At 41.8% G+C, this 15,570-nt stretch overlaps 1 protein-coding gene across 1 annotated transcript; it reads left to right on the plus strand.

The window, feature by feature from the left end:
* The first annotated feature begins 312 nt into the window (after window positions 1–312).
* LOC142398657 (Krueppel-like factor 6) lies at window positions 313–8,750 on the plus strand. Its single transcript, XM_075482739.1, has 4 exons — window positions 313–632; window positions 2,826–3,408; window positions 4,291–4,414; window positions 5,832–8,750. The coding sequence occupies exons 1-4, from the start codon at window positions 531–533 to the stop codon at window positions 5,881–5,883; spliced, it is 861 nt and encodes a 286-aa protein (XP_075338854.1). The 5' UTR covers window positions 313–530; the 3' UTR covers window positions 5,884–8,750.
* Window positions 8,751–15,570: the final 6,820 nt, after the last annotated feature.

The following is a 15,570-nucleotide window of genomic DNA, read 5'->3' on the forward strand; positions in this document are numbered from 1 at the left end:
TCGCCAGCGCGTCCGACGGAGAAGCAGCTCGCCTATGAGATGGTGCAAAAACTCCACTTCCTCGTTGTGGAACCAGACTTGCTTTGGAATATATAGCGCTCTAAAAATAGTGCCGTTTTGCCCCCAATGAGAGCCGGAGAAACCTCCAGCCGTGCGCCAATCACGGCACCAAAAACGAGCAGACTCTCTCAGCGCATTGGCCAGGAGCAGTGCGGGAGGCGGGTGGTGCGCTCCTGCCAGCTCATTGGATGACGTGCCGAAACGTAATGTAATCACATGGGGGTGGGCTTGTCTGTAATTTTGAATCGGGGGGGAAGTTTACAGTGCGCTGACGGACTTTTGGTGAGTTCAGTGTTGTGCGCTCTCAGTGCGTCACACGCTCAGAACCTCCGCTGGAAGTAGACGGCTGCAGACTGTCATACATGCGCATACAGCGAAGAGTCCAAGCTTCTACCCCAACACAAGCGAGCTGCCTTTTTCATTCCAAGCTTCAATTCGCTGCTACTTTGTAGCTGAATCTCAGGAGTGAAATGGATGTCATCCCTATGTGTAGCATCTTCCAGGAGCTCCAAATTGTGCACGACACGGGATACTTTTCAGCTTTACCATCTCTGGAAGAGTACTGGCAGCAGGTAAGGAGTTATTCCATCCGCATGAACCCGCAGCGTGACAGAGAGTCCCGCTGCTCGTGCGTAATTGTTTGAAAAGTGAGAGGAATGTGGGTTATTTAGTTTTGGGGTGACAGTTGGATGTGCAAATGTGACAGTTTTTTTCTGTCTGTCTGCATTTGAATTAGAGCGACAGTTATGAGTTAAAAACTCCGCATGTTTTTAGTTTGTGGGGAAGTGATGCAAGTTCCTTCAATAACACTTCTCTGTAATAGGAATTTACAAAAAAACAAAAAATAAAAATATTACGCTCATGCAGCGCGTCTCTAAAAACTATTAACTGCAGAGGACATGTCTAACCTCTGATGATTAAAACATTGCTGTCATTTCCCTGAAAGTGGTCCGAATTATTTTTACTTTGACTCTTGCCGTATGTCACAGCATGTCTGATCGTGTTCTCCGCTGCTTTGCTGGTAAAAAGCAGCCCTGTGGATGGTTTCGGCTCATGCCTGCAGGTTGTGGAGGCGCATCGGCATGTGATAAAATAAAAACACGCTGTGTTTCAGATTCAGTGACTGAATGGCGAGTCGTGCGTCTTTGCGCGTATCGCCACCTCCTCCTTCCCCCTGTCACTGCCTCTCCGTCTCTCGTTCCTCCTCTCTCTCACACGCACGCGCGCGCGCGCGCACACACACACACACACACACACACACACACACATAAGAGTGACAGACAGAGAGAGAATGACAGAGACTGATTTCTGTTCCAGTTTGGCTCAACCGAGCAGCCTCTGGATGACAGAACAGTCGGTTGAGTTTGAGTCTGGAAACGAAGGGAGGGCGAAAGTGTCTTCTTGTTCGGGGTTGGGAAATGAAATGAATTGGCTGCGGTCTCTTCTTCTGTCTCTCGTTTATCAGATCTTTTCAGGCTCCGTTCCAAGTCGCCCTCCCAGGCATTTAAAGCTCGCCTGGGATTTATCCAGCACTGCTGACGAGAGGCATTTGTATTCATTTCGCTTGGCCTTCCCAACTTACTCCCACTGTATTCCTATTTTAAACATAAAGAGTGCTAATAATGACCTCTTCGGGTATTGTATGAAATATCACGAGATCAAATGTATAGCAAAGCATATTGACACCTTTTCAATCCATGATAGAAATGAAACATTAAAAACAATCTGCTCTCCAGGATGCCGATTCTCTCATTATTTGATTGTTTCTGTAAAATATATCAACATTACAAAGTATGTTGGTCTTCACACTTTTTAGAAATTGTTCAGTGATTTAGCTCGGTTGGGTTCCTGAACTTTGATGTTGGTGAGTTGTCCTCAGCTCAACCAAAGGGGGACATCCCCTTTTCACTTAAAAAAAACAAACATTTTTTTTAGTTACCTCAAGTGGTTAAACCTCAGTTTGTCACCAGGTGAACACATGACCTGTCAGGTTTGTCACAACTGCTTTATTTAGTTCCGTTGCAGCAACATTTGACAGAACTGGAAACTGCACCGGCCCGTCATATCTGGCCCGCGCTCGTTGGCTGCAGAGGGTAAAAGGAAGTGCTCTCTCACTTCCTTTTCACAGAAAATAGATCCACAATTCACAGTGGCTCTTGCAGTATTCATGCCAGGCTTTTTATGGACCCCCACGAACCTGACCCCCCCCCCCCCAGTCCCTGGTGTGCTATGTTATTTCTAGCGATGCCTCCAAATGCATTATTAAATCCACATTATGTTGAATAATTGATAGATTTAAAAGATCTACAAGCACTTCTCTAACCCAAAGAGGGAGCTCTGTAGCATATGTAAATTTCATGACCAACCTCATCACGCACCTACACACACACACACGTACTTTGCACACATGCAAAACCATGCATTTGCTTGCGGGTAAGAGCACCTTGTTCTTGCATGATCTCGGGAGGATGTGTGGTTCTTATAATCCTCCTCGATATGGCCTCAGTGGGCACCCTTAGAGTGCACTTGACGATCCTCTGCATAGGACATTGTGTCTTGCCTTATTTCTGCAGGCAGAGAAGTGTCACAGCGTTTCCTCCTGCTGCTGCAGCTAAGAATAAACTCACTGCATGGAGAACATTAGGATTTCCTGTAAAAACAAATGAGTTTTTTTAGTGGTTTTAGGGACTTTCCGGTTCTTGCCGATGAGTTACGTTACAGAAATTGAGCTCGACTCACTGCTGTCTCGGTTTATCCCCACACAGACATGCCTCGAGCTGGAGAGATACCTCCAGAGCGAGCCCTACGTCTCAGCCACAGACCTCAAGTTTGAGAACCAAGAGGACCTGTGGAGCAAGCTTTTGCTCGCCTGTGGGGACAAGCCTAGCGAGTCGGACCCAAAGATCCCCCACATCAAGGAGGAGGAAGACAATCAGGACAACCAGCACCTTGATGTCGGCGGCTTCAACTCCGACTCCAGCAGCGAGGCCTCGGACAGCTCCGAAGAGCTCTCCCCCACCCTCGACTTCTCCTCCAGCTCTTTGACTGATATTCTGGGCGACAACGGTGAAGAACTGGGCTCTGCCATCATCAGCACCCCTCCGTCCTCACCTGAGCTCGGCAAGGAGGGCTCCGTTGCCCAGGTGTGGAGCGGGATACAGACTGTGCTCCACACGCCTGGGAAAATAAGGACTGGGGGCATGGAGAGGACCCTGGAGCGCTCTGGACTGACCAGCGGGGAGGCATCACCTGACGGGAGGAGGCGGGTGCACAGGTGTCACTTCAACGGATGCAGAAAAGTGTACACAAAGAGCTCACACCTCAAAGCACACCAGCGCACGCACACAGGTAAACAGGCCACGACTGCAGGGGAAATAAACTCTGATCCAGATTTCTTAAATTGTTGAAAAATCCTCCCACATACTTTGAATAGTTTGTCAGGAGGAATGCCCTCAAGTGTGACCTAATTCACACAGTGGAACGTGACTTCATGCAGGGGGGGGAGGGGAGAATGTACGAGGGAGAGACGGAAGGGGGAGGGACGTTCTTTTGTGGCCGAGCAGCACCCAGAGGAAAACAAATCAACAGTTCTCAGATTCCACCCTGGGAAAAGACTCAGAAAGTCGCCCGTTTGCCTTCAGTTTCACGGGAGGGGGGGGGGGGGGGGATTATGGGAAGATGACATTTTGCAGCGTTTTGTTGTGGAGTTCAAATGCGAGCGGTTTCCCTCGTCACCTCTGAACTCTGCCAGGCTGTTTACAGCTGTGCCGCCCATTAGCAGAGGAAGTCGCATTCCTCCCATCTTTTTCTTCGACCATGTTAGCCACATGGTTAATGGTCTTCAGAGCCATTAGGAACGGTCTCAGGTTTTTTCTTTTTTTCCAAGCAGCTCTCGCTCCCATTACATAAGCCTTCCACTCCAGCACAGCTACATACCACAGATCCTGAGACTCACAAGGTTGTTTTTCTCCTCAACTTACAGCAGTCAGCCCATTCCACTTAGGATCATACAAATCAGCATTATATATCAGCTTTTCCACTGCAAATATTGGCTCATATTTGAGGGGTTTAAAATGTTAGATAGCAGGATTTAGACATACTTTACAGCGAACTTGGAGATATCGCTTGTTGAGACAAGCATCCAAACACATGCAAGAACTTTTGAACTCTGAGATACATCTATATAAAACCCCCTCCTTAATGTTTTTTTCTTTTTTTTTTTTTGATTAGGTGAGAAGCCTTACAGGTGTTCATGGGAGGGCTGCGACTGGCGCTTTGCACGAAGTGATGAACTCACCCGACACTTCAGGAAGCACACTGGAGCGAAGCCATTCAAATGTAGTCACTGCGACAGGTAAGAGCGTCATTAGTTCAGTCGGGTCAAAGAAAAAGAAAATATTAACAATAAACTACAATATATATATATATATATATATATATATATATATATATTTATATATATATATTTATATATATATATATATATATATTTATAAAAAATAGATATATTTCCATTTGTCAAAACAGTTTTTGTTCAACGAATGTCAACAGAGAACTTTGAATTATGGTTTCATTTCACGCCCTCTTTGAATTATTTCCAGTTTATACAAACACTGTAATGAAGCATTGATCTTCACCCCATTACTTTTGGTGACAAGCGGTCCCTCACTAACAAAGACCGTGACAAATTCGTTGATCGAAATGACGTGCTGAGTGGAGGGATGAATGAGGTAAAGGATGGACTGATGGAACAGGGCCAAGGCTGAAAAATCAAAGGAATTGTTGAAAGATGCGAGTCAGAAGGTGTTGCAGTGAGACTGATCATCTAATTCGGATCATTGAGTGCTTTCAGATAGCTGAGGTGGGGACAACTTTCATAAAAGTTCAAAGACGATACCAACTCGGCACAAGAGGAGCCATCAGTGACGCTAATGATACGTCCAGGAGGCGTAGGCTCGTGCTGATTGGTCAAAAACGTTGGTACAGTTTGGCAAAGTTAATCCCACCCAAAAAAAAAAAGAACTAATTATATAAAACACAGTAATAGACGGACATTAAAGCCCAAGCTTTTTAAGAATATATGCAAAGGAGGAAATAAAATATGATACTTTTGCACACCAACTGCTGGCCAGCGATATTACCACGTACCTTCCTGCCATGATCGAGTTCTGTTGCATACGTCTATTAATAGAATCGCAGCACAATTCTATTTTAATTCGGAGAGATATTTTAATTCCAGCACCACTTTTGCTTTGATATGAAATAATAGCCAAAGGCGTGCGACTCTGCTGGGAATAAAGCGTTGCACTTCCGCAGGAAAATGCATATAGTGAAATATCAAAACTCTGGATTTTATGGATTTCCCGAGCTCCCTCCAGAGCGTCTACAGAACTGTCGGGTCTGCCTCTCGGTCAGAAGTAAACGGATAAACAGATGGCAAAAAAGGCTCCACAGCCAACACCGATGTTATTTTCATCTAAACAGAAAGCAACTGATAGATGTGGCAGTACACCGTTTATTTCCCGGGTTTTATTCAACAAATATGGACCACAAACAAAACAATTTAGCCTTAATTTCAATATTTAGTGTCTTGTAAGCATTCCACATTTTCAGCATAAACACACCAGTCGTGCTGTGATTTAATCTCTAACTTTATTCACTGTGGTTTTGTTTACTTTTGGAGAGAAGAGGTGTATTTCAATATAATATATGACGTCGTATGCAGATGTCTTACTCCTTTCATCCAACTGCAAATCCTCTCTTCCTCTCAGGTGTTTCTCCCGCTCTGACCACCTGGCGCTGCACATGAAGAGGCACATCTAAGATGGCCTCCATGCTGAGAGCTGTGAGGGATGATTCTGTTCGATTGTCCTGACCTGTTGGGGGATCAGCGAGGCCGGTGTGTCCTGGGAGCGTTAACAGGGGCACCGCCGTGTTCCAGTCAGTGGAAAAACATGAAGCAACGCAGGCTATTATTTGCACCATACTTAGTGCCTCCAACACCTCGCTGTGGAGAATGCTCTTGAAAGGCTTTTATGGAGGAGCAGGAGGGCAAAGAGAGAGACTTGGAGAAAAGAAAAAAAAAAATGGGGGAAAAATCTGAAGCTGAAGAAGTTGGGAAGAGACTCTTCTGTATGGTGTTCAACGCTTTTTTTCCTGGAGGATTATTGGACTCCGGGGGTGGGAGTGCCATGCCTCCATTGACAGTGTGTTTGCCTGTGTGCATGGGACTGTGAGTGCCTGTGACTGGATGCCTGTGCTGGCTTTATGGAGCGGATGGAGCTTGCATTGTGGAACTGCGAGTGAATGACATAGAGGGGGTGATGTTATACAAGGGAGGTTTTCTTTTTGAGGGCGGGCGGGGGGTTATCTGTTGTCTCACTAAGAATGAATGCAAGCAAAAAAGGTTCTGTCTGTGTTGATTGAGTCTGTTCGCAGTGGCGGGGAGAAGGGGGTCGTTTGGTGGAGCAGATTTCCTAGTTGGGTTCCCCCTATCTGCCAGGAGGTGGAACTACAGCTCCCCTGTCTAAAAGTGGGAGGTTGTTTTGTTTAGTGCAGCTATTAAATGTGCAATGTATTACGTAGCCTGTCTCAAAAACCTACACGCTATAAAGCTCATTTTGCTGTCCATTGTGTAAGCCTTTCTATCTTTAAAGGAAAAAAAAGACAAAAAAAACAACAACAATTGTACACGAACAGTTATTGCCATTATAACAGAAGTTGCATGGGATTGGGGGATGTGTCGCTCTCTTGTTTGCTTATAGGACAACAAAATTCCATTCAGGAGCAGCTACCTTCATAATACTCAATATCATTGTATTGTACAAAAAAAAAAACACATAAGGCCGTCAATTTGTTTCTTTTTTTTTTTTTCTTGAGAAGTCGGGGATACCACTATTGCTTAGCAACTGTCTTGATCATGGGATTTTTGTTCCTTTTTCTTCACATTTGCTTTTCTCTTTTGTTCTATCTGTAAATGCACTGTTGACCTTACTGATGCCTTATGTAAGTGGCCTTGTCCTGTTAAATAGATCACTCTCACACACACACACGCACCAAACGGCCATTGCGAATGCAGTAGTGCATTATCGAATAGCTTTATAAAAGGCTCTGATCCGTACAGTTGCACCTATTTGCCATTTTCTCTCGCAACAGATTAAAATGTACCATATATCAGCTTCATATCGACTGCCGTTTTTTGCATATATGTGCTTTCTTTGTTAAATATAACATGAATATATCAGAACAAAAATCATATTCTTCAAAAATGATCCAGCTCTGAGACAGAATTGTGGAATACATGGAAAAGCAACTCACTTTCACAGTGTTTTACTACTATGTAGTACAAGTCCGTATGGATGAAATGCAGATGGGCTGTAGCTTGCTGTCAAAAAGGTACACAGCCTTGGAAACATGTTCTCATGAAAATGTTGTGTGGTCGGTCACCCAACGAAGCGAATTTGAAATTTTAAGGCGAAGAAAACATTTACATCAGGGCCATTTGTATTAGTTGATGTGTCAAAACGCGTATGTGGTGGAGAGAAAAGGATGTCGTCCTTGGACGTGATGACAGCAGTCTCCGTCGCGAGTCTGTTTCGATGTCGTGTGTTTTGTTTAGTCTCGTTCTCAATGTCAGTCAGTATCTTTCCTCACTTCTAGTTTCAACACCTGATCTTACTTAACGGTACCAAAAACCAGTCCGGCAGGTCTACAGGTTTCCGTCTCGGACTGTACAAACATCACTATATGCATGTTTTAACAGAAATTACAGAAATTCAACACGGCTCCTCTGCGGACTGTTGGAATTTTCTCATTTATCGAATTCCTTTCAGTTCCTAATTTGGGGTCGTTTCATCACCATTTTCCAAATGAAACATTCTCCTTTATTTTGCTTGTGTGCTGTTTTTGGAAATGTTGAGAGAGAACATCCATTCATCCATTCATTCATTCATTCATACTTGATGTCTGTCACTCTGTAGTCAACATCACAGGTAGCCTTGTGATCACACCTGTGCAGGTCAACTTGTTGTACATTAAAGAAATTCAGTTGTCAATGCTTCTTTTTACACTGAGATATGTCAAAAATGCAAAGATATGTTACATTGTAAACTAAAGAGAATTTTGTAAGGAAGCTTCTATTTTGAATGGGTATGGGACCAAAAACAAGTGCAGTGTGTTGTTTCTAAATATGAAAGATAAAATGCTGAAGCATTGTTGTAAAATAGATGCACTCCAATCTCCTTCATTTGCTTGTGTAACATCTTTGTTTATTTGGAGAAGATCAAAATAAGATTGAGCGATGTACATTTTGAAAATGGCGCCGACACATGTGGCCTATCATCTTTCAAGAAAAAAAGAAGAAGAAAAAAAAAAGCCCTTTTTCGGACGTGAATTTTTTCTGAACACTTGAATTGTCATAACCTTGCCCGCAAAATCTTATTAATATTTTTTATTTGTCATTGTAATTTATGTTATTTCTTTCACTCAAAATTTTTTCAAAGACCTGCAAAGATGCTCTACGAGTCAGAGAAAAATCTTTATTGGATAACCGTAGATAAAAAATACGAGGCTCTATTTTTGTTCATTTTATGGCATAACAAGATTTTTTCATTTGAAATTGTTTTGTAAAATAGTTTCTGTATGAATGTATTTTTTATCGGAAAATGGATAAAAAGACTTTATTGGTTCTACATGTGTTTGGTTTTTCTTTCTCCTGTAGCTCTCCCATGATACATACAGGTCGAATGGGAATTGTATATTTATGGGATATTCCATAGTTTCCCTGAGGAGGAATTACTTCCAGACCCTTTTTTTCCCTCATTAGGAGGTTAAAAAGTCAGGGTCATCTACAGGACTTTGGGATATGGGTTGGGGTTCAGAACTATGGATGGAAGTCATCCATAGTTCTTTCATTGGAAATCTTTACATTGAAGACCTCACAGGCTGCCATTTGTCTGACAGTAACAACATTGCCATGGTGTTCTTTTGTATTTATCTCCAGCTGGGTAGTTTTTCCATAAAGGAGTAAGTAGCGCGTCTGTTGGGACTATTTTCAGTAGGAGAACAACACGTCTGGTGCTCAGTGAGTCTTTGGAGGCGCAGAGGAGTGATGTGTGACTGACTCTTCATGGTAATGAAAAACCCTGTCACCCAGGGCTCAGTGTATCAACAACAACAAGGTTTCAGATTCGCATACTGGTTACGTCTGAACTAAAAATACAAGGAATGTGAGTAAACAGATAGCTGAGAGACTGCAGTCTGGGGAACAGGCAAAATACACTTTTACTTTCAAACTCATACATGCTGATGTCGAGTCAGGAGTCCTTGGCATCTCATCGTAATGCAAGTGGTGTCCCTTCCGTCTAGCCTTTTTTTTCACTGGGTATGATAATGATCTACACCAGCAACTTGATGCATGAGGAAACTTCATAATCAACAAAGTGCACAATTAGAGGATGGAACCAAGGTTTACCTCCACTGCTCAAACAGGGAACCCTACACTTGATTTTCCAAGGGGCTATAAAACTTTATAACTAAAAAGTGTACATATATACACACAATTACGCTGTTATATTGTATCAAATTCATTGCATTATACACAATATTATATATATTAAAAGAAACAGTCCTTAAGGTGGAACTATAAGAACAACCATAGTGATTACACTTTGCTTAATGGGCTTTTAACCACACGTGCCATCGTTCTGTGCCAGTGTACGAGATATTAAAAACACAAGGCCAAATGTAAACTAATTAATGACATTAATCAATTATAACATTACCAACAGAGTGATGTTTAATGCTGCTTTATACACTGTTCTGACGGTTCAGCTAATAGAAGAACAGGAGCTCCATTAAAAGCTTTAACCGGACTGCCTTATGATGAAAATCGGATATCACTGGCGACAAAATTGCATCCACAACATAATGTTATATCTTCTACGGCCAAAACAAACTGAGCAAAAGACAGGTCGATGAAAGCAGGGCAAGTATTATTAACATATTCCTTTCTCCATATTCTAGTTTCATTTCACCTCTCCTTTTCATTTCCTCTCAACTAATTCATAACAAACACGAGCCGCCCCTGGAGTGTTGCACTCTTACTTAACTTTATATCAAATATAAATCAAATCATAACATTTGAATTCGCCGACTGGTTATTTCAGTATCTGTGCAGACGCCGACTTCCCAACATCGAGACTGACCTGAGCCTGCATGAATGGGACATTAACATTTGGAAATGCCAATCTCTTGGCATATCCAATGGCTAACAACAGTTGGGACAACTCATAATGACATCACACAACTAGAGCAGGAAGTCTTTAATCATCTAGTGTTATTCAAATAAACTGATGGCAATAGAGTTGTTGGCATATTCACTGTGTCGGTAGTTAATGTTTTCAGCACATTGTTTGGTTATATTTGCAGTCAAAATGGTTTGAGGTGCAGTTAGTTTGACACTGAAACAGTTTCTTTTTCATTTTTCTTCAGTAAGAAACAGAATCAGAGTTGATCAAAGGCTTTTTTTTTTTGACAAATGTACGTGAATAAGATCGTGTGTACTTTTTCAACCTCTGGTCTGAAATTAATGATAAAAGCTCGGATAAATTAACTCACCTTAGCGATGTTTCATGTGTTTTTTGGGTCATTCCGAAAGAGAGAAATGAAGTCCACTTAAGGACGTTGGAGAAGGATGAAGGAATAATTTATAGGACTTGCACTCAGGAGATTGTAGCCCCACATTCATTAAAGTGCAGTACCAGGATTAGCATTAGCATTAGCAATTGGACTATCTGTCCCAGCCCGATGTGGCATGGACGTGGACATCTCTTTATATCGATGAAGCAAAACAGATGTTACAATACTTTCAGATACAATTTTATATAGGTTTATACTTGTGACAAGTTCCCTTTTCTTGTTTAAATTGTATTTTTTGGATGTAACAGCATTCCCAGGTCTTGGAAAGTGTTTTCTTGAGTAAAATGTTAACAAAACTGATTGAAATTTTGACCAAAACTGTGACATATGTGACTGAAGCTGTATTAAAATGGAACTATTTAAACATTGAGACAGTATCTACAGAAGCAACTGGGCCACTAAAGGCATGTAATCTTGGGAATGAAAAGAGTTTTTGTTTTGTTTATCCTTTCATATATATTAATAATCAGGATTTGCAATGAAAATCTTATCACAAGTTCAACATTTGAACAACGGTGTGAGCCTTGTGGAGGAATGTGCATTGTTAGGACAATCTGTTCCTCCTGTTCCAGCCAAGAGAGCAGAGTTTTCATCTTTCTCTCCAAGAAATGTATGCAAATTAAGTCGTGCCACAAACAAATCGTCGATAAGACCTCTGCACACCACGCAGACAAATAGCCTCTTTATCTCCGATTTCAAACACAAAGTGCCTCAGCTTAAACACTGCTCCACCGACCATGCCATGCTCCATGCCCCAAAGCCCCTGAATAATTGAAGCACTCTCAAGAGGGTTTCTTTCTTCCTTTCTTTCTGTCTAAATGTTCATTGATATTTTAATTCATCACAAAATGAAGAAAACTGTGAAATTAAAAAAGAAAAAAAAGCGAATTAAAGAAGATTCTATTGAAAATATCCTGTTTTTTTCAGTTTAATATTTGGAACAACAGCAGGAGGGCTACTTTTCAATAATCTGCACCCAGTTGGGTGTTTCCAGGTATTAGGGAATTGACCACAGTCTTCTCCCTCTGTCGATTATGTTGTAAGCAAGATAAAGACGTTTGTATCAATTAAAAATTCATGAACGTGGCACATTCAAATAGACCTCGTTTTGTTCCTCCAGAGGTACCAGACTTCCAATGGCGCACAACCAGAGACAGGCGTGGTGTGTTGGTTTGGTCAGAGTAGTAGAGAAAATGAATCACTTCCTCCATGGTAAACATGAATGTCAGATTTTTTTTTTGGAACTGATATATGCTCCAAGTTGTGTGTATCAACCCCCATTTATTAGAGATTCTCCAGACCTGCTGAACATATGTAGCTCTAAGAAGATGCATGGTCTTAAATACTCATAATTTAATTATTTTCATGATGTTCAGTATAATACAGAAAAAAAAAATCTATCAGTAGGCAAGTTTCAACTACGATAAAATGAACTGGAAACACAACACTGAGGCTTTCTGAAGGGAGGTGCAGAGCACACTCTTTTTCTTGATATAGCTTAGGTCATTTAACACTTGCTGCACATCCTCTAAGTCAGTGGTGAAGAGGGCAATATGCTTTGCAGCCATCTGAAGGGGTGCAGGGACTTTAGGAAACTGAACTAACTGATAGAGAAAGGTGGGTTTTACCCTGGAACCAACTGTGAACAGGAGATAAGTTGCTAAACATTATGGATTACAACGCAAACCCTCCTCAACACAGGGATAAAACAGAGTGTGTTCGGTCAGAGGCTTCCTCAGCACTGTTTCAATTAATCCATCCATCCATTTTCTATACCCGCTTAATCCAATTCAGGGTCAGGGAGGGGTGCTGGAGTCTATCACACCTGCTGGTGGGCGAGAGGCTGGGCACACCCTGGGCAGGTCACCAGTCCACAAGGCTCAGTTCAATTCAATTCCCTGAGATTTACACATTAATGGTTAAAAAAAAAAGCTTGCAGACAATGCATTATAAGTGAAGATCCAGGTTGTGATGGTGGGGTCTGCGATAATAGGTTTGAGAGACCTTCAAAGAACAGTATAAAATATCCAATTGGCTCCTGGGACTAAGGTGGAAAGATAATTGATCATATAAGATCATATAAGAGAGAATTTGCCAATGAGAAGGACGTGAAATGGAATCCAAAAAGCTTGAACTAAATGAGCCTGAAGACGGGAGTTTGTCTGGTCCAGTAGTTTCTCCACTTTTAAACTTACACTTAGTTTTCATTCTCACCGTTTACTTTGGCTTTCAATCATCGTTTGGTTATGTTTAGGCATTAACTGGCTGGTTAGGATTTGGAAAATATTACAAATATAATTGTTAGCCTTAAAAAAATAGACCCTCTCAAAACATCTTGACATCTGCAGAAGACAAGCATGATGCAGACACAAGACCTCTGACTGAAACATTTTGAAAGGCATGCTGGGTAACATGGGAAAATAAAAACAAAGGCTGCGTTCGAAACCGCCTACTACATACTACATACTCATCGATCAGACAGTACGCAGAGCGTTTACCCACAATGCATTTCGCTCCTACCCGAGCCGAAATCAGCCGGCCTGAAGCTGATTTCGCTTAAGCTCTAAACTCTGTAAACTTTAGCAACATTTGAAACATTTTCAGGCGAGAAAGTAGTCGTTTAGATCCCCAACGTGTTGAAAACCTGACAAAATACCGGCTATTTACAATTTTGTTCCCACGAATTCGGCGCTACTAAAGCTAGCCGCAGTGAGCAACGCACTTCTGGTTATTTTCTCAAAATAAAATACCCGTTGCCTTTTATCATAGGGAAAGCCATTACGATACAATTGGTGCTTTTGTTTTGAAAACAGGAAGTGAAGCTACCCTCGTTGTAGCTAGCTTGTAAACTGCTGTTTTGACAGGAAATGACGATCGGCGTCGTCACGTTACGTTGCATCTTGGGTAGTTTGAGTATGAGTAGTAACCTCATGATTCATACCCAACATTTCAGAGAATCTAGTATGCATCTGGGAACTTAAAAAAAGTTAAAGTTAGTAGGAGAAGTAGGCGGTTTCGAACACAGCCATCCATTCATTTAAATTTAGTTCTTCTTGCATGTTTTACCATGGGATTGTTAGCATATGCACCATGGAGCAAATAAACAGTGGAAAATTACCTTAAACATGAAAACTTCGGGGAATTAATTTAATAATTTAAGAGCACCTCCACACTGTCACACAGCTGCTGTCCTGCCCCTGACATTCGGGGGGCCTCTCCCCTGGCAACAGCTGGCCTGATGTCAGGACTTTGATAACGACGCTGTCACGAGTCCAACTCTCCCCAGAACAGGTCCAAACCCAGAAGATATTTTTCCATAATACATGTGTAAAATGACCTGGTCATTAATTAAAAATATTTCCAATGACAGTCGGTTTGAAGCCCCCCAAAAAGCTTTCCGTCACACCTCTGTAGTAGGAAATGATATTGCCCTGTATATTTGTCATGCTTCAGTTCAATATGAGAATGCCTTAAATACCACACTTACCTTTAAGCCCCTCCATCACCATCTCCACCCCTCAAAATTCCCCATTGGTCACTCACATTCTCCAAAACATGTACAAGATATCAGTATCTGTATTTCAGCTTCCAAAGCTGCATTAATTTAACTCCATTTCCCAATGTTAATCCCAATAATTTGTGGGATTATTTATTTAATATGTAGGCATTTAATGACCAAATTTTATTAATATTCCAATATCTCCTTACGATTTTAAAATGTCACAGATGATGATTTGGCTTTGTTGGCAACCAATGCACACACTGCTTATTGTTTTATTTGACATTCACATTTTCCCTGGTATCTCACTGTACCTGCATGGTAACTACTACACGAAGCAGCTTGAGTGAGATTTAAATCCCCAGCCTTGGCAGAGATAAAGCTTTACTCTATTTGAACACCTGCTCTGGTTGAAGCTCGAGAAAAAAATAAATAAATAATTCAAATTCAGAGATATCAGTGAGTGAATGAGAACTTTCAAAGACGACCGGGAGAACAAGATCTTCCCCATAGCAAGGTTTCACCAAATGCACATATGTATACCCGTAAACACTCCTCCCCCTCTCCGGCGCTCCAGTGAATCCTCTGTGGGGACGGAGGTTGGGGATGGGGGAGTTGCTTATTACACATGAAGTAAAGTGGAGGTCATTGACCTCACTTGGGGACTGTAGCCTGTCCAACTCTTGTCACCTGGAAACCACCTTTCCTGCTTTTGGTTCATATTCAGCCTCAAAAAGCTAAAAGCTGTCCGACTGCCAAAACGACTAATGGGAATTGTGCTGGTCTCCAGTGACTCATAATACTTCCGCGTACATCTGGGTATTTACAGTAGCTGATGTTTAGATGAGTTTGCCTAAAGAAAATGAGGATTAAATATTGAAGCTAAGGTCAGAGTGTTTGTTATTTTTGGATGATTACACTAATGGATGAACCAAATTTGACCATTTGAGCTATAGGCTATGCTTGAAGATACACACACACACACACACATATATATATATATGTGTGTGTGTGTGTTGAAACTTCGTATCATTAGTTTCTACCCTAATGTTCCCTCTTGTTAGCACCATCTGATATCTGCTGGGTAAAAGCTTCTGTTTGATTTTGTGAACACCTGCAATTAGGGAGCTGGCGTCAGAAAGGAGGAAGTGTCCTAATTCACAAGCATATGTGCTGCACTAAGAGCTGCACATCAAGGTGTTTGACAGACAATGGATAAAGGGAGAAGACCCATGATTGTGTTATTGTATTCTAAGATGTGCTTTACTCTCAAGGAGACTTTTGTAGATATAAGGCCTTATGCAGCTTGTGCT

The sequence above is a fragment of the Odontesthes bonariensis genome, chromosome 14 (assembly GCF_027942865.1).
Source record: "Odontesthes bonariensis isolate fOdoBon6 chromosome 14, fOdoBon6.hap1, whole genome shotgun sequence".
Taxonomy (NCBI): domain Eukaryota; kingdom Metazoa; phylum Chordata; class Actinopteri; order Atheriniformes; family Atherinopsidae; genus Odontesthes; species Odontesthes bonariensis.

Bases quoted from the DNA above. Each gene is read 5' to 3' on its own strand.
- LOC142398657 (XM_075482739.1), top strand. From the start codon at position 531: ATGGATGTCATCCCTATGTGTAGCATCTTCCAGGAGCTCCAAATTGTG. The intron at 3,409-4,290 runs GTAAACAGGCCA...TTTTTTGATTAG, and splicing joins ACACCAGCGCACGCACACAG to GTGAGAAGCCTTACAGGTGT. The intron at 4,415-5,831 runs GTAAGAGCGTCA...TCTTCCTCTCAG, and splicing joins AAATGTAGTCACTGCGACAG to GTGTTTCTCCCGCTCTGACC.